This window comes from Salvelinus fontinalis, chromosome 4 (genome assembly GCF_029448725.1).
Source record: "Salvelinus fontinalis isolate EN_2023a chromosome 4, ASM2944872v1, whole genome shotgun sequence".
NCBI lineage: Eukaryota > Metazoa > Chordata > Actinopteri > Salmoniformes > Salmonidae > Salvelinus > Salvelinus fontinalis.
This window is the reverse complement of record NC_074668.1, coordinates 26,156,546-26,175,807: the sequence shown is the minus strand read 5'-3', so window position 1 is coordinate 26,175,807 and position 19,262 is coordinate 26,156,546. Positions and strand designations below refer to the sequence as shown.

At 44.6% G+C, this 19,262-nt stretch overlaps 2 protein-coding genes across 2 annotated transcripts; one reads left to right on the top strand and one right to left on the bottom strand.

Moving 5' to 3' along the window:
• Positions 1-1,731: 1,731 nt before the first annotated feature.
• On the top strand, positions 1,732-5,968 carry mfap1 (microfibril associated protein 1). The gene is made up of 8 exons (XM_055919492.1): positions 1,732-1,930; positions 2,309-2,525; positions 2,821-2,965; positions 3,160-3,353; positions 3,706-3,975; positions 4,455-4,614; positions 4,961-5,050; positions 5,436-5,968. The coding sequence occupies exons 1-8, from the start codon at positions 1,849-1,851 to the stop codon at positions 5,613-5,615; spliced, it is 1,338 nt and encodes a 445-aa protein (XP_055775467.1). The 5' UTR covers positions 1,732-1,848; the 3' UTR covers positions 5,616-5,968.
• Positions 5,969-5,976: 8 nt separating this feature from the next.
• On the bottom strand, positions 5,977-7,353 carry hypk (huntingtin interacting protein K). The gene is made up of 4 exons (XM_055919493.1): positions 7,153-7,353; positions 6,691-6,746; positions 6,545-6,596; positions 5,977-6,282 (listed from the first exon to the last, which is right to left on the bottom strand). The coding sequence occupies exons 1-4, from the start codon at positions 7,312-7,314 to the stop codon at positions 6,187-6,189; spliced, it is 366 nt and encodes a 121-aa protein (XP_055775468.1). The 5' UTR covers positions 7,315-7,353; the 3' UTR covers positions 5,977-6,186.
• Positions 7,354-19,262: the final 11,909 nt, after the last annotated feature.

Sequence of the window (19,262 nt, the reverse complement as noted above, 5' to 3'; positions counted from 1 at the left end):
GGTCGTTTGTTTTGTTTTTTGGGAATCCTGTTTCCATCCCACACAGTAGGTGGTGTACATTTTGTTTACTTTCTGCTCACTTTATTGCATTAGTGAGCCCTCAAATGATACTTTAGCCTAATTTGCTACATTGGTCATCTGCCTTTTTTGCAATTATTTTCCATTGGACAAAAGATGTAACCCACAAATGTTTGCTTAGGTTTTTTTGCCAAACTAACAATGTCTTACTGTATTTAAATTATTTTATTTGATTTCAAATAACTTATGTTTTAATTCAATTAAGTTAAGTTCAGTACAATTAAGTAAAGTACACATTAAGTACACTAAATTGTGCCAAAGTCAATATATCATAGAAGAAGAAGGAACCATTGTGACCATAAATGTTCCATAGGTAGAAAAGTATTTCCGGTCATCCTGATGATAGATTACATATTTAAGGAGGTGGGACAGGGAGTGTGTGTGGCCTTGTTTGCTGATGATGGGCTGTATGGAAGAGAGGTGGGAATGTGAAATATGTGATGAGGAAGATGCAAGAAGCTGTGGGAGTTTTGGAAGATTGATCTCTAACATGGGGGTTTAGGATGTCTGTGGCCAAGTCCTGCTTTATAGTCAGAGTATAGGTAGGGTGCGAGCCAGATAGGGCTAGCAATTACATCAGGTAACGTTCCTCCGTGGCTTTTTCCGAAACCAAGAGTAGATGTGGACATAATTGAGGGCAGGAGAGAATGGGGTGAGGATGTGAGACGGTGTGTGGAGAGATATATAGATAATCGGTTTTAATTTGTTTTTAAGGATATATACAGATGGTTCAAATGATCCAGTCAGAGGTAGGGTGGGGGCAGAGGTGTATATCCCAGATTTCAATGTTAGAATATGTAAGCGTTTAACTGATTATGTGTCAGTGTATGCGGCCGAGTTGATGGCTATGATTATAGGTTTAAGATGGGTGGAGGAGGTGAAAGCACTCCGTGGTGATCTGCTCTGATTTGCCTGCAGTTTGAGTAGTGTGAAGATGTGCAGGTTGGATAGGGGAGGCTTGTTTGTGGAGATGATGGTGCTGTTATTGGATTGGAGAGGATGGGAATGGTGGTAAGCTTTTGCTGGGTTCCTACCCATGTGGGTGTGGAGAGGTAATGAGAAGGCAGATGTGGTGGCTAAGAGTGCTGTGAGGAGAGAGGGGGTAGATATTCAGGTCCCGCTGGGCTGCAGGGAAGTCAAGTCCTTGATCTGGGCAAAATGGCTTGATCTTTGGCAAAGGGAGTGTGATGCTAGTAGTAAGGGGAGGCAATTTTACAGCATGCACCGGTCAGGAAAGGAAGATGTGGGGAGTATGGGATGTAGGACAGAGGAAGTTGTGTGGAGTAGACTACAGTTTGGGTTTGAATGCCACGTTGTGGATGATAGAGATACATGAAACAGGTCTGTGTGATGAGTGTTTAGTGGAGGAAACGGTGGTGCAGGCAGGTGTTGATATTTTGTAGACTGTATGACGTAGATAGGGAGAGATTGTGTGAAGGGGTTAGAGGCTGGCTGGGTTGCTGTAGTGGACGGAGGAAAGTGGTGTCTAGGGCTCTATTTCACTTACTTAGAGGAAAATGAATTATGAATATAATTTAATATAATATAGGTAGGCCGTGACTGGCCTCACACTCCAGTAAAGTAGGTGGCAGTGTATGCTCCTTAAAAGTTGGTTGCGATCCGCCAACCCAATCCCAAAGAAGAAGAATGATTTCCGGTACTGTTAGAATATTTCCTGTGGTGGTCGAGAAAATAAACGACGGGTTTGTTTTGCTATCTAGGAGTTGATTTAATTTTTGTTAATATATTGATATTGTTGATCGGGCAGTCATGTCTGGACGGGACGCCCTCAACATGAAGCAACCGCCGATCCAGTCCACGGCTGGTGCTGTGCCGATTCGAAATGAGAAAGGTGAGTTTTCCTGTAGCTAACGTTAGCTAAGGCAAGCTATCCTGAACTAGGTGGTAGCCGATTTCATGGTAGCAATCGATAGCTATCTAGCCATCCAAGTACACAACGTGTACTTTATAACGTTTTATAACTTAGCTAGTTAATATCACGATATAATTGCATGCTGCATTTCCTTAAACGTATGGACAAACTTTTTGTCTGCGTCTACATTAGATATAAAAACACAATTCATGCCCTTACTCATGTTTCAATCCATCACAAAACCAAAACGTCAGTATATACAACTTAACCTCACTACATGTAACAGAGTAAATAGAGCCATCTATGATAATGTACAGTTCATGGTAACCAAGTGTGCTCCCCTACTTTCCTTCCCAGGTGAGATTTCGATGGAGAAGGTGAAGGTGAAGCGCTATGTGTCGGGTAAACGTCCCGACTATGCTCCCATGGACTCCTCTGACGAGGAGGAGGAGGACTTCCAGTTTATAAAAAAGGCAAAGGATGCCGAGCCTGAGATGGAAATGGAGGAAGAGGTGGTGTCTGACCCGCGTCTCAAGCGTCTGCTAAACCGCGTCTCTGAGGATGCGGAGGAGAGGTGAAGATAATTCTCATTGATTCATCTTGTAAACCAGTGGGCTCCTGTGTTGGTTGTGATGGCTCCCAGTCCCAGCTTCATTGCGCTGAACTGTATTTGTCAGTAGATACCCATAGTTGAGTGAGGGGTTGTTAAAAACTTTCTGCACATATTGTGGGTTATCAGGAATTTGAATACTATGAATGACTGATTGATTTTTATTGGGCTTTGATCTCTAAACCATTTAGGCCTAACTATTAGCCCTACTGGATGTTGAGTGCTGTGATGATTGTAAATGTTTCTTTCTCTCTCTCAGGTTGGCAAGACACAGACAAATCGCAGAGCCGGAGGTGGTTGCAGAGAGCAGTGAAGACTCCGACGAGGGAACCTGGCACCCGGAGAGAGCACCCGAAGAGAGCAGTGACGAAGAGGAGGAGGAAGAGGAAGAAGTGGACGATGAGGTGAGTGGCACAAGGATCTTCTTGGAAAGCTGGATCAGGCACCCCTTTTTATTCATTAAGATTTAAAAGACAAAACTGATCTTAGAACAGCACTCCTACTCTGAGATGCTTTGTGAATACGGTCCCAGGTGTGTAATATGGAATGGTATACAAGATACCCTATATGTAACACATTGACTTTGTTTCGTGTGTAGGAAATCGAGAGGCGGCGAGCGATGATGCGCCAGCGAGCGCAGGAGCGGAAGAACGAGGACATGCCGGAGATCATGGAGGTGGAGGAAGAAGGGAATTCCGGCGCGGAGAAGGAGGAGTCGGAGTCAGAGTACGAGGAGTACACGGACAGTGAAGACGAGGCCGAGCCGCGGCTAAAACCAGTCTTCATCCGCAAGTAAGGAGTCCTGCCATTCAAGATCACTCCTGAACCATTATCAGGGCTTAATATCATTTATTTCATAGAATGTAATCACTTTATTATAAGGGAAACTTTGGGCTTGGGATTAGACAATTCAAAACGGCCAAATTGACTGATGAAAATACATTAGGCTTATACAAGAAACAATTTTAATTTAAAAGCCAGTACAAAACTGTTATCAGCTATGCTGTTTTCTACTGCATGCATCAGTTTGTGTATACCTGCTGTTCTGTTATCATATGAACAGAGTATGTTCACAACAAATGGATTGTGTTGCAGCGTTTGTGTCCCGAGTGAGAAAATTAGATTTTGATGTGTATCTCCTCAGGAAGGACCGAGTAACAGTGGCGGAGCGCGAGGCGGACGAGCTCAAACAGCGGGAGCTGGAGGCGGAGGCCAAGAAGCAGGTGGAGGATCGGCGGCGCTACACCCTGAAGATCGTGGAGGAGGAGGCCAAGAAGGAGTTTGAGGAGAACCGCCGCACTCTGGCTGCTCTCGACTCCCTGGACACGGACGGGGAGAATGAGGAGGAGGAGTACGAGGCGTGGAAGGTACGGGAGCTCAAGCGCATCAAGAGGGACCGGGAGGCCCGTGAAGCGTGAGTACAGTCAGGCTTAAACATGAACCATGGTGTTCACTAGGCACAAAATGAATATAGATCTGAAACGGTCTATCTTGAAACACTCGTTTTCATTTTTGAAACATTTTGCTACAGTGTGCCCTAAAGTGCCCCACGGTGGTACATTTAATTGTGCAGCGCTTTAAACCATTCAAAACAATTGACAGGCAAATGCCTAAGAGAGGAACATATTAAGACAGTCTTGGATGACAATGGAAGTAGACATCAGAAACACTTCACATAGGGCATTGATTCACTTAACCATTGAAAGCTGGTGTTGTTCCCTCTCAAAGTAAAAAAGACTAGCGTCTTTGTTTTATATTATTTGATTATCTGTATGAATGATCTGTACACTTTAAGTGTTTTGAACCATGTTAATAATTACTGGTCCAGAGTTAATTATGTTGACACAGGCCTTTGCTGTCCATGTAACCCACTTGGCTTGTCGGATTTTCCAGAATGGAGAAAGAGAAGTCTGAGATTGAGAGGTTCCACAGCCTCACCGAGGAGGAGCGCAGGGCCGAGCTGCGGAATAATGGCAAACAGATCACAAACAAGGCCTCAAAGGGCAAATACAAGTTCCTCCAGAAGTACTACCACAGAGGAGCCTTCTTCATGGTGAGTTTGCTGTAGACACTGGGGTTCAGAGAACTCAACACAGTGCATTCTTATAAGAAACATACCATATGTTGCTGATGAGTGATTGTTAGAATTGTAGGAGAAAGTGTAAGTATAGGAGTGAACTGTCCCATGTTTGTTAACCACTACATGTTAGATTGTTGTATGAGTGATTCTTATAAGCAGTGTGTGCACTGTTGTAGAATATTCAGAGATGTGATTCAGGTATATAAAAAATGTATGATCCTTCATTCATATAATTGAAACTTGGTAAATGTATTATTTGGTCCGAATAGCTTGTCTTGTCTTTGATGTTAACTGAATGCTGAATGTGATCTGTTTCCAGGACGAAGAGGAGAATGTGTTCAAGAGAGACTTCAGTGCCCCCACTCTGGAGGACCACTTCAACAAAACCATCCTCCCCAAAGTCATGCAGGTCAGCTGGACTTCTTTCAAACATCATACTTTTGTACCACATGTATTCCCCCTGTTTATCTATTATAAATGTACACTATCAATGTAAACAGAAAATGTACTGTTTTTGAACCCAGTGTATTGGCAACCCCTGTGTAAATGATTTTCTTCCATTTATAGTGGCTATACTGAATGTTTTTTTGTTCTGGAGCTGCTCTTGAGACAATGTTCTCCTAAATGAACAGATATTATCCAGACATTACCTCAAAATAAGGATGTGTGTGGTTTCATGACAAGAAATTATACGAGCCATACAGCCAACAATCAATCCAAAATGTGATGTCAACAATTGGCAAATAAACATCCACAGATAGTTCAACTTTAACAACCCCCTCATTTAATTCCAGGTAAAGAACTTTGGTCGCTCCGGACGCACTAAGTACACCCACCTAGTGGATCAGGACACCACGTCGTTTGACTCAGCCTGGGCTCAGGAGAGCGCTCAGAACAGCAAGTTCTTTAAGCAGAAGGCTGCAGGAGTGAGAGATGTGTTTGACCGGCCAACAGTGCAAAAGAGGAAGACCTGAATCTAAGTTGAGGGGGAAGAGACTTCAGTATATTCAGACTGTTTAACAAGCTTGGGGTGTGTTCAGTGGGATGAAACGTTTCAGAATGTTGCAGATGGAAATGAACTACACTTCACTGATGTTCTATGGCCATACATTTACCTGCAATATCCTGAATGCACCAACCCTTTGAGCAAGGCCCTGGGTTTAGGGCTATGCCCTGATAATGTGTGGATGCTTCATGGAGGCATATTGACGTAATTTTGTACATTTTCAAAGTTGTGTAGCTATTTTGTTTTATCGCCATTGATCTGACATGTTAATTTCTTCTAACTTGGATATAAAGCGTATGTGATTAAAACATTACATTTTCATCCATTGGTTTTATTTCATTCCACATTTATTATAAATCAAAAACAGGTGCTTGCAAAAGTAATCAATTTTGAAGTATTGTTGAATATACAAAGAGAAATGCAATGTTTTATTTCAGTTGACAGAATGTCTGATTTGAGCTATGGAATGGAGTCAATGAATACGGTCAGGCTAGGAAGCAGTCCAGTGTCCAATGCTGCTGCATAAAGCTGCTCTAGGGTCAGTTTGACAGGTCAATCAGAGCCTCTACCACGTTGCCCATGTGTTCTCTCAGACTGCGCTCGGCCACTCCTCGGGAGATCTCCATCTCGCCCATCTGTGGAAAGACAGTTGAGGCAGGACATTAGAATAATCAGAATGGGTAGTTGTATTGAAAGGCCCTATGAACGTCTGAAGTGTTCTATGAATGTATCTTTGAAGCATAGGTTCTAATAACACCCCCTGGTAGAATATGGATGACTAGAGTTCCAGAGGACTCATTTGATTAAATGCTTTTGTGATGCAAAAGACCATTTAACTTTAGATGAGGGTTGTGACCCTGACACTTAAACAAGAAACATATCTGGGGGGATACTTACAATGAGTTCTACATCCTCTTTTTTGATAGTGACTTTAGCCAGTTCCTTTTCCCTGAAATCATAACCCCAGACAAGTCATTCGTGTACTCATTAATTGCCAGATCAATGGTTGTTGAATGAAAATCTAAAAAAAGGAAGTGACTCACCTATCTTGTTTAGCCTTCTGTTCTCTTGATCTCCTGTCTCCAATCACTGACATAGCCTGAAACAGGACATGCAGACATCAGATAGTCAAAGGGATCATATTGGTATGACAACACTAACGAGTCAGTAACTAGAACTCCCAAAACAGGTTGGAAGAGTATAAATGATGCAAGGCAGAAAAACACAAGCAGACATAGGCTAACGTTTGCTGAATAGACAGAAGCTCTGTCCTGGGATGTACAGCGCCTGTTCTGCTCAGGGCTGACTTGGTTAAACAGCACGTGCCAACGTGAAATGACGCGTTTGTGAGTTGATTACGGTAACATTTTCACAACACATGGTTTGTGCAAATATGTTTCCATTCTTCACTGTACGCCGGTTAGGCCCGTTGTTAGCATAAGCTAGCTAGCCTTCATGCTAACGTGGGCACCCATCGTCGCCCCGCGTGCTTGGCCCAGCCTCACCGTTTCAAGATCGGAGCTTGATATTTCCTTCTCCTCGGCATAATCGGTGACTCTCTCCAAATCCGCAGCCCCGCTATCATGTTTCCGAGGCTTTTCTGCTGGTTTTCCAGTGCAGTTCTCCTCAGCTTCCAGGTCCAAATCCACATCTCCCTCTGCTGCCATGTTTGCTCCTGTAAAGCCGGAACGAAAAGAGAGTGGGAATCCGTTTACAAAACTATCGGAAGGCAAATTAAGATGCACCGATGTCACATGGTTTCCTGTTTGCGTGCTGACCAAATCCTTGGGACTATCATACCCTCATTGCAGTTTACAAAAAGGTTAAGGTTAGGATTATGTAAGAGTTGGGGTTATAGGGTAGGGACTTCCCAAGGATCCCAGATAGCGCATAGCAAAACCGCAATCCATTATCAGCCATTTCTAAGCAACAATTTAAATATTTTACATTGATATTCAGTTTTAATTGATATTTTGTTAACTTCATATACAATTAGATTAACTAAATCTTTATCCTAAATCATCTTATAGTAGTTATACTAATATTACTACAAATTATGCATATTCTAGCATGCCAGGCAAATACTTAATTGACATTATACTCTTTATTTAACTAGGCAAGTCATTTAAGAATAAATTCTTATTTTCAATGACAGCCTAGGAACAGTGGGTTTACTGCCTTGTTCGGGGGCAGAATGACAGATTTTTACCCTGTCAGCTCGGATTTGATCTTGCAACCTTTCGGCTACTAGTCCAACGCTCTAACCACTAGGCTACCTGCCTCCCCACTCTATGAAGAAATAGCAAGCATTTTTTAATTGGTCTGTTTGAGATACAAGTTTGAGATTGGGTTTTTTAAGTGTTTTCTCTCCAAGTTATGCTTTGGCCACAAATACGAGTATAAGACGAGTCAAAACATTATTTGGGTATGAGTTAACAGAGTATTAACTTTCAAAAGTGACATTTTCTCAGGACAGTTACTTTAAGATCCAGTTCAATCTCTTAAAAAAATGTGATATCCAACATCCAAGTGTCACTTGGCCAGATGGGCCAAATGCCAAATTATATTCTGACTGGATAGCTTGATGTGTAGACTGCATGAGGTTGGATTAAAGGGTACTCCGCACACCTAGGCCTATTTCTGTCTTGCATAAGAGGTTTAAAGTACTTTAATACTCGGAGTCCCAACAACCTGGCCAACCTCCTCCTTTTCTCTCTTGATCCCCCCACAATAGTTTTCCCGCCTCCTGTACACTACACTACACTTACCAATCAATCCAATTTATTTTAATCAGCTTAAGCCTAAAAAGTAGAGAAACCTTCCCTGATCACATCTGAAGCCAACATCTCTTTGACTGGTTCTCCCTCTCAGGGTGTTTGCCTTGTACATCATCTATGCCTGTCTGTTGGGGGAGATGTGTGGGATGATCGATGGGGCCCAGAGGAATGGTGGTGCTGGGGCTTATTAATGAAAAACAGGAGGGTGATATGCATATACTAAACTTGAGTGTTTACAGGCTTGTTAACTCTGTACTGCTGTCCCGGTACCCCTTTCATCCTGCTTTATGATTGATCGTTGAGAGCCGGTGGACCTGGAGATTCTTCGCCCCCCTCAGTGCCTGCTGCACCAGTCTGGGAAGTAATGTTGTGTCTCTGTCTCTGTACTTAGGTGAGAGACTGATGAACTCAGAACGAAGCATTCAGGGAGTGAGCTTGGGCTTTTGCAAGTGGTGGGACTGGTGTTGGGATCAATTCCATTTCAATTCAGTCAATGTAGTTATAGTTTATTTCCTGAATTTATTTAATTTAAATGGAATTGAATCCAATTCTGGTGGGACTGCCTTCAAAATGGATGAGATTAGACTATCTACCTAAAATTCAATAACAAAGAATACTTTATGAATTCTATCAAATTCTATAGTTTTTATGGATCGCATTCCCAGCCTGAGAAACAGTGAATGGTGTTTCAGACATTACCATCCTGGTAAACACAATGGAATGAATAGAATGTCTTATTGTGTCACCCCTCCCCCCCCCCCCCTTCCCTTCCCCTGCCTGGTGGAATCTGTCCCACTGACTGCCTTCCTTCTCACCCAATTTAGCTCCTGGACATGTTCAGTAGTTCATCAACACCTCACTATGATCCACTTCTTGATCTGTAATAGTTACTGTTGACCTAGACATATACAGTTACAGTATGCTATGGATTGATTGACAAACAGACTGAACAACCCACAGATACTGGCAGGCAGGCAGGCAGGCAGGCAGGCAAGCAGACAGACAGGCAGGCAGACAGACAGACAGTACACTGTGATCATATTGATGTGATTCTTTAGAGTGAAATGGACCATTTTACTGTTATACAATTCATGTCACATAGGCCAATACTGTGTGTTATTTTTGATAGAAAGTCTCATTGAAAAAATACTAAATTCATTAAGCTGCTAGTTTGAACTTTGCACTCATGGGTTGCTGAGCCACAGAGAAAAGGCAATCAAATACTGTTTTCAATCCCCCAACCTGTGAAGCAGAAATATTATGTTTCATCCTTTCAAAAATGTTTGGGATTGTGGTGTAGATTACGTGTAGAAAGTTTGCCGTAATCTACAGTTTCTATGTAATCCAGAGAGCGTAAACTGGAAAATGGACTGTTATGTACACTCAATCAGTTATGTCACTGTTGATGAATGGATAAATTGTGTTGCCATGGGTTGGCATGGGAATCCACTGACTGACATGTGAGGCTTGCCTCTCTCTGGGTCATCGTCTTAGTTCTGTGTCTCATCACTCTCAATGGACAGTAAGACTACAATGTTTATACATTCTTACACTTCAAACATATCTCTAAATAACTGGGCTCTAAAGAATCCTAAGATTTTTTATTTTTTACACACAAAAAAACTAGTCAACTGTGTTTTTTGGAAAACATGTGCTTGGACTTGATCCAACCGTTCTTCCAAAAGGCCTATTGAAACCATAGATTGGATGCTTTCACTCAAGCGTCGTTTGGCTCCTCTAATTTGCTTTTGTCTGCTCGCTTTGGCAGTGTCTCCTCTCCCACGAGGCAACAGCAATTATCTGTCAGTGAAAGGGCCCCCAGGAATGCTGGGTAGTACCGAGGGCGACGGTGGTGGGCCGCCCTGACCGACCCTCGAGAGTAAAACCCGGGTCATATTCATTATGCACCAAACAGAAAAAAACTAATTGAAACAGGGAGGGACAACTGTTTTTCCCGTTGTATATTTTTTGAAAACGTTTTGCTACAGTGTGCGCTAATGAATACAAGCCTGTTTATCTGAAGGGACTAATTGGTTCATGGAAGTTCACAGTGGAGTGATTTAGCCAACAGCAGATAATAGATCTTCAAACCAGATTAAAGTTCTTAGTGATTCTACTCTGCTGCGATTACATCAGTTAATGTTGATTCTTGGAGAATACTATTTGTTCATTGTCACTGTAAGGAATTAATTGGTAGTCACTATTGTGTTTTATAGGGCAATGATTGCGAGTGTTGATGGTTTTGTGATCTCAGACAGGAGCTATGATTGTGTGACAACCAACTGGGATGAAGGAAAACAAATAGTACCACTCACATTTGAAGAAGAAAAACAGTCCTCACCGTGTCACATTTAGCATATTGATTGACATATTTACATTTGTAGCTTAATGGGAGGAAAATACATGAACATTTCCAACGCAAGCCTGTACAGTATAGACCTATAACTCAATCTGAATTACATCAATTATCTACTGAGAGACAGCAGTGAGATCTTTCATGAACCTCGTCATCTATCCTCTCTGTCATTAGTGAGACAGGTCCCCAGAAAAAGGACAGGCATTGGCTATTTCTAGCTATTTTTGGCTACAATCCTACAACTGTTGCTATGCTAGAGGCTTTGTCAGGCTTGTACGTCCCCAACAGACAATCAATGTGAGAGTATTCGATAACACTTTACTTTATAACCATGTCATAAAAGCTTACATAACTTGTCATAACCTGTCATAATATGGTCATAACACTGTCATGACCCATATATTTACACCTGTTGTGACATATATTGCGTTATTTTATGGCTGGTTATGACACCTGCATAAGTGTCAATCTGGCAATACGTTTTTATTTCACTTGAAAGTTTGTTTGTTAAACATTTTGTTGTTGTTGATGTTGTAATTAATTCTTTAAAGTCATGTTTTTACACTTTATGAAACTGTCAAGAAGCATTAGGACTATCCTGTGTGACTTTAATTGGACTAAGAAAATACACCTCATGACACTGTCATGAAGCATTAAGGCTATACTGTGTCTCTTTACTTGGACTAAGAAAATACACTTTATGACACTGTCAAGAAGCATTATGACCAGCATAATCATATAAGCCAGATAGGCCTATCACGTACATGCCCTGATGTCAGGAATCAGTCAAAAAGAGGGTGTCTTGTCCTGCTCCTGAAATCAGGCTCCTGCATTCACCCCAGTCATCAGCAACAGAGCATTGGGGTAGGAGCATGTCTGACATCAATGTGTGCTCAATTACAATGATAATTTACCATGGTCAATTTCAGAAAATGTTATATAACAAACATACTGTTGACAAGTAGGCTATGGTGTAATGGAATGTTTTGCCTTGTGTGGTAGGTTTTGTGGGTGTTGACACTCTTATGTAGGTGTCATAACCAGCCATAAAATAACACAATATATGTCACAACAGGTCTAAATGTGTCATGACAGTGTTATGACCATGTTATGACAGGTTATGACAAGTTGTGTCAGCTGTTATGACATATTATTACATGGTTATGACCATGTCATATAGTGTTATGACACAAGGTGTCAAGTAAAGTTTTACCGAGTATTCATTCAGCTGGTTTGCATCCCCCCACGAGCATCTTATCCCAGTCAGACAGGGTCACGTCAGACAGCTCTCCAGGAAGGCCTCTTACTGTGCTCAGATCATTCACTTGTACCAAGGATCAGAGTTGTGGAAGAGAGAGAAGTTGCTATTCTGAGAGCAGATGGTAAATATTGACACAATGTGAACTTTCCACTATGTCTGAAAATAGTTTTGTCATTGATCATCAACACAGCTTTACAGTGCATGCAGGGAGAACCAGTGTATCAGGGAGTGTGCAGTTAGATAACATAGGCCATTGTTAAATCAATCCCTAGACCCTAGACTAGGGTGTCTCGAATATCACAGCACGCGGCTCCCCTTCCCGTTCGGGTCATGCTCGGCGGTCGTCGTCACCGGTCTACTAGCTGCCACCGATCCATTTTTCCCATTTCGTTTGGTTTTGTCTAATTGTTTTCCCCTGTTCCTTGTTGATGTTTTTGGGTTGGTGTTATTTAAGTTCGATTAGCCCGCTTGTGTTTGTGCGGGCTTGTTTCTGTTATGTGAGAGGTGTTCTTTATTTGTATGGGTTTTCCGCTGTCCGGTTAGATACCAGTGTGTACTTAGGTGGAGTGGATTACGCCTCTGTTCGGCGTTACCTATTGTACGTTTTTTGGTTGGACATTAAAGCGTGTTTTTCCCCATAACCTCTGCTCTCTGCGCCTGACTCCACAACCATTCACCCTTTGAACGTTACATAGGGTTGCAAAATTCCATTAACTTCTGGTTGGAAGATTCCACATATAAGTGTATCTACCCCATCAAAGTATTCAGACCCCTTGACTTATTCTATATTTTGTTACGTTATATCCTTATTCTAAAATTAATTAAATATCATTTTTTATAAGAAATCTATACACGATACCCCATAATTACAAAGTGAAAACAGGTTTTTAGAAATGTTTGCAAATTTATATATATATAAAAAACTGAAATACCTTATTTACATAAGTATTCAGACCCTTTGCCATGAGACTCGAAATTGAGCTCAGGTGCATCCTGTTTCCATTGATCATCCTTGAGATGTTTCAACAACTTGATTGGAGTCTTCCTGTGGTAAATCCAATTGGTTGGACTTGATTTGGAAAGGCACACACCTGTCTATATAAAGAAAACCAAGCCATGAGGTTGAAGGTCCCGTGTGGCTCAGTTGGTAGAGCATGGCGCTTGCAACGCCAGGGTTGTGGGTTCATTCCCCACGGGGGGACCAGGATGAATATGTATGAACTTTCCAATTTGTAAGTCGCTCTGGATAAGAGCGTCTGCTAAATGACTTAAATGTAAATGTGAAGGAATTGTCTGTAGCACTCCGAGACAGGATGGTGTCGAGGCACAGATCTGGGGAAGGGTACCAAAACATTTCTGCAGCACTAAAGGTTCCCAAGAACACAGTGGCCTCCATCATTTGTAAATGGTGGCAGTTTGGAACCACCAAGACTCTTCTTAGAGCTGGCCGCCCAGCCAAACTGAGCAATCGGGGGCTTTGTCGTGCCCTCTTCACGACTGTCTTGGTGTGTTTGGACCATTCTAGTTTGTTGGTGATGTGGACACCAAGGAACATGAAGCTCTCAACCTACTCCACTACAGCCGCGTCGATGAGAATGGGGGCGTGCTCGGTCCTCCTTTTCCTGTAGTCCACAATCATATCCTTAGTCTTGGTTACGTTGAGGGATAGGTTGTTATTCTGGCACCACCTGGCCAGGTATCTGACCTCCTCCCTATAGGCTGTCTCATCATTGTCAGTGATCAGGCCTACCACTGTTGTGTTGTCTGCAAACTTAATGATGGTGTTGGAGTCGTGCCTGGCCATGCAGTTGTGGGTGAACAGGGAGTACAGGAGGGGACTGAGCACGCACCCCTGAGGGGCTCCAGTGTTGAGGATAAGCGTGGCAGATGTGTTGCTACCTACCCTCAGCACCTGGGGGAGGCCCGTCAAGAAGTCCAGGATGCAGTTGCAGAGTGAGGTGTTTAGTCCCAGGATCCTTAGCTTAGTGATGAGCTTTGAGGGCACTGTGGTGTTGAACGCTGAGCTGTAGTCAATGAATAGCATTCTCACGTAGGTGTTCCTTTTGTCCTGGTGGTAAAGGGCAGTGTGGAGTGCAATAGAGATTGCATCATCTGTGGATCTGTTTGGGCGGTATGCAAATTGGAGTGTGTCTAGGGTTTCTGGGATAATGGTGTTGATGTGAGCCATTACCAGCCTTTCAAAGCACTTCATGGCTACGGACGTGAGTGCTATGGATCTGTAGTCATTTAGGCAGGTTGCCTACGTGTTTTTGGGCATAGGGACTATGGTGGTCTGCTTGAAACATATTGGTATTACAGACTCAATCATGTTGAAAATATCAGTGAAGACACCTCCTAGTTGGTCAGCACACGCCCGGAGCACACGTCCTGGTAATCTGTCTGGCCCAGCGGCCTTGTGAATGTTGACCTGTTTAAAGATCTTACTCACGTCGGCTACGGAGAGCATGATCACACAGTCATCCGGAACAGCTGATACTCTCATGCATGCCTCAGTGTTGCTTGCCTCGAAGCGAGCATAGAAGTGATTTAGCTCGTCTGATAGACTCGTGTCTTCTGTGGGGATGTTTTTCAGTGGCAGGGACTGGGAGACTAGTCAGGATTGAGGGAACGATGAACGGAGCAAAATACAGAGAGAGACCTTTGATGAAAACCTGCTAAAGAGCGCTCAGGACCTCAGCCTGGAGCGAAGGTTCACCTTCCAACAGGACAACGACCCTAAGCACACAGCCAACACAACGCAGGAGTGGCTTTGGAACAAGTCTCTGAATGTCTTTGAGTGGCCCAGCCAGAGCCCGGATTTGAACCCAATCAAACATCTCTGGAGAGACCGGAAAATACCTGTGCAGCGACACTCCCCATCCAACCTGACAGAGCTTGAGAGGATCTGCAGAGAAAATGGGAGAAAATCCCCAAGGACAGGTCTGTCAAGCTTGTAGCGTCGTTCCCAAGAAGACTCAAGGCTGTAATCACTGCCAAATGTGCTTCAACAAAGTACTGAGTAAAGGGTCTGAATACTTATGTAAATGTTACATTTCAGTATTTCTTAAATACTTTTGGCTAAAATATCTAAAAACCTGTTTTTGCTTTATCTTTATTGGGTATTGTGTGTAGATTGATGAGGGGGGGGGGGGAATGATTTAATAAATTTTAGAACAAGTCTGCAACGTAACAAAATGTGGAAAAAGTCTGAATACTTTCCAAATGTTTTGAGTTGCTGACAGTTCTTTATAGGCTACAGGTGGCTAAAACCTGTGTTCTGGTAGAATTTGTTATGTTTACTTGGTCTGTAACAAGAACATTTGACAGGCCCTAGTTGGGTCACACAACCCCAAAAGGTTTGAGAACCACTGATGAGTTAGGCCTATGCTGTTTACATTTAACATTTAAGTCATTTAGCAGACGCTCTTATCCAGAGCGACTTACAAATTGGTGCATTCACCTAATGACATCCAGTGGAACAGCCACTTTACAATAGTGCATCTAAATCTTTTAAGGGGGGGGGGGCAGAAGGATTGCTTTATCCTATCCTAGGTATTCCTTGAAGAGGTGGGGTTTCAGGTGTCTCCGGAAGGTGGTGATTGACTCCGCTGTCCTGGCGTCGTGAGGGAGTTTGTTCCACCATTGGGGTGCCAGAGCAGCGAACAGTTTTGACTGGGCTGAGCGGGAACTGTACTTCCTCAGTGGTAGGGAGGCGAGCAGGCCAGAGGTGGATGAACGCAGTGCCCTTGTTTGGGTGTAGGGCCTGATCAGAGCCTGAAGGTACTGAGGTGCCGTTCCCCTCACAGCTCCGTAGGCAAGCACCATGGTCTTGTAGCGGATGCGAGCTTCAACTGGAAGCCAGTGGAGAGAGCGGAGGAGCGGGGTGACGTGAGAGAACTTGGGAAGGTTGAACACCAGACGGGCTGCGGCGTTCTGGATGAGTTGTAGGGGTTTGATGGCACAGGCAGGGAGCCCAGCCAACAGCGAGTTGCAGTAATCCAGACGGGAGATGACAAGTGCCTGGATTAGGACCTGCGCCGCTTCCTGTGTGAGGCAGGGTCGTACTCTGCGGATGTTGTAGAGCATGAACCTACAGGAACGGGCCACCGCCTTGATGTTAGTTGAGAACGACAGGGTGTTGTCCAGGATCACGCCAAGGTTCTTAGCGCTCTGGGAGGAGGACACAATGGAGTTGTCAACCGTGATGGCGAGATCATGGAACGGGCAGTCCTTCCCCGGGAGGAAGAGCAGCTCCGTCTTGCCGAGGTTCAGCTTGAGGTGGTGATCCGTCATCCACACTGATATGTCTGCCAGACATGCAGAGATGCGATTCGCCACCTGGTCATCAGAAGGGGGAAAGGAGAAGATTAGTTGTGTGTCGTCTGCATAGCAATGATAGGAGAGACCATGTGAGGTTATGACAGAGCCAAGTGACTTGGTGTATAGCGAGAATAGGAGAGGGCCTAGAACAGAGCCCTGGGGGACACCAGTGGTGAGAGCGCGTGGTGAGGAGACAGATTCTCGCCACGCCACCTGGTAGGAGCGACCTGTCAGGTAGGACGCAATCCAAGCGTGGGCCGCGCCGGAGATGCCCAACTCGGAGAGGGTGGAGAGGAGGATCTGATGGTTCACAGTATCGAAGGCAGCCGATAGGTCTAGAAGGATGAGAGCAGAGGAAAGAGAGTTAGCTTTAGCAGTGCGGAGCGCCTCCGTGATACAGAGAAGAGCAGTCTCAGTTGAGTGACTAGTCTTGAAACCTGACTGATTTGGATCAAGAAGGTCATTCTGAGAGAGATAGCAGGAGAGCTGGCCAAGGACGGCACGTTCAAGAGTTTTGGAGAGAAAAGAAAGAAGGGATACTGGTCTGTAGTTGTTGACATCGGAGGGATCGAGTGTAGGTTTTTTCAGAAGGGGTGCAACTCTCGCTCTCTTGAAGACGGAAGGGACGTAGCCAGCGGTCAGGGATGAGTTGATGAGCGAGGTGAGGTAAGGGAGAAGGTCTCCGGAAATGGTCTGGAGAAGAGAGGAGGGGATAGGGTCAAGCGGGCAGGTTGTTGGGCGGCCGGCCGTCACAAGACGCGAGATTTCATCTGGAGAGAGAGGAGAGAAAGAGGTCAAAGCACAGGGTAGGGCAGTGTGAGCAGAACCAGCGGTGTCGTTTGACTTAGCAAACGAGGATCGGATGTCGTCGACCTTCTTTTCAAAATGGTTGACGAAGTCGTCTGCAGAGAGGGAGGAGGGGGGGGGGAGGGGGAGGAGGATTCAGGAGGGAGGAGAAGGTGGCAAAGAGCTTCCTAGGGTTAGAGGCAGATGCTTGGAATTTAGAGTGGTAGAAAGTGGCTTTAGCAGCAGAGACAGAAGAGGAAAATGTAGAGAGGAGGGAGTGAAAGGATGCCAGGTCCGCAGGGAGGCGAGTTTTCCTCCATTTCCGCTCGGCTGCCCGGAGCCCTGTTCTGTGAGCTCGCAATGAGTCGTCGAGCCACGGAGCGGGAGGGGAGGACCGAGCCGGCCTGGAGGATAGGGGACATAGAGAGTCAAAGGATGCAGAAAGGGAGGAGAGGAGGGTTGAGGAGGCAGAATCAGGAGATAGGTTGGAGAAGGTTTGGGCAGAGGGAAGAGATGATAGGATGGAAGAGGAGAGAGTAGCGGGGGAGAGAGAGCGAAGGTTGGGACGGCGCGATACCATCCGAGTAGGGGCAGTGTGGGAAGTGTTGGATGAGAGCGAGAGGGAAAAGGATACAAGGTAGTGGTCGGAGACTTGGAGGGGAGTTGCAATGAGGTTAGTGGAAGAACAGCATCTAGTAAAGATGAGGTCAAGCGTATTGCCTGCCTTGTGAGTAGGGGGGGAAGGTGAGAGGGTGAGGTCAAAAGAGGAGAGGAGTGGAAAGAAGGAGGCGGAGAGGAATGAGTCAAAGGTAGACATGGGGAGGTTAAAGTCACCCAGAACTGTGAGAGGTGAGCCGTCCTCAGGAAAGGAGCTTATCAAGGCATCAAGCTCATTGATGAACTCTCCAAGGGAACCTGGAGGGCGATAAATGATAAGGATGTTAAGCTTGAAAGGGCTGGTAACTGTGACAGCATGGAATTCAAAGGAGGCGATAGACAGATGGGTAAGGGGAGAAAGAGAGAATGACCACTTGGGAGAGATGAGGATCCCGGTGCCACCACCCCGCTGACCAGAAGCTCTCGGGGTGTGCGAGAACACGTGGGCAGACGAAGAGAGAGCAGTAGGAGTAGCAGTGTTATCTGTGGTGAGCCATGTTTCCGTCAGTGCCAAGAAGTCGAGGGACTGGAGGGACGCATAGGCTGAGATGAGCTCTGCCTTGTTGGCCGCGGATCGGCAGTTCCAGAGGCTACCGGAGACCTGGAACTCCACGTGGGTCGTGCGGGCTGGGACCACCAGGTTAGGGTGGGCGCGGCCACGCGGTGTGAGGCGTTTGTATGGTCTGTGCAGAGAGGAGAGAACAGGGATAGACAGACACATATTTGACAGGCTACAGAAGAGGCTACGCTAAAGCAAAGGAGATTAGAATGACAAGTGGGCTACACTTCTCGAATGTTCAGAAAGTTAAGCTTACGTAGCAAAAAATCAATAAAATTAAAAATCTTATTGACTAAAATGATATAGTACTGCTGGCTGGTGAAGTAGCCTGGCTAGCAGTAGCTGCGTTGTTGAAAGTGAAGCTGGCTAGGTGACCTCGACAGTTTCTCTAAGTTTCTCTAAACTACACAATTATCATGGATACAAGGACAGCAAAGACAACTAGCTAACACTACGCTAATCAAGTCGTTCCGTTGTAATGTAAGTTTCTACAGTGCTGCTATTCGGTAGAAGTTGGCTAGCTAGCAGTGTTAGCTAGCAGTGTTGGCTAGGTAGGAGGACGGCAGCGCGGCAGGCGAAACTAGCTGGCTAGCCAACCGATAATTACTCAAAGTTACACAATTATCTTAGATACAAAGCTAGCAAAGAAAACTATGTAGCTAGCTAACACTACACAAAACAAGTCGTTCCGTTGTATTGTAATCGTTTCTACAATGCTCTTCGGTGGCAAGCTGGCTAGCTAGCAGTGTTGGCTACGTTGCGTTAATTTCGAACGAAAATAGCTCGCTAGCGAACCTCAATAACGACGCAATTATGTTTGATAAAAGACGGCTATGTAGCTAGCTAAGATCAAACAAATCAAACCGTTGTACTGTAATGAAAATGAAAATCAGACCGTT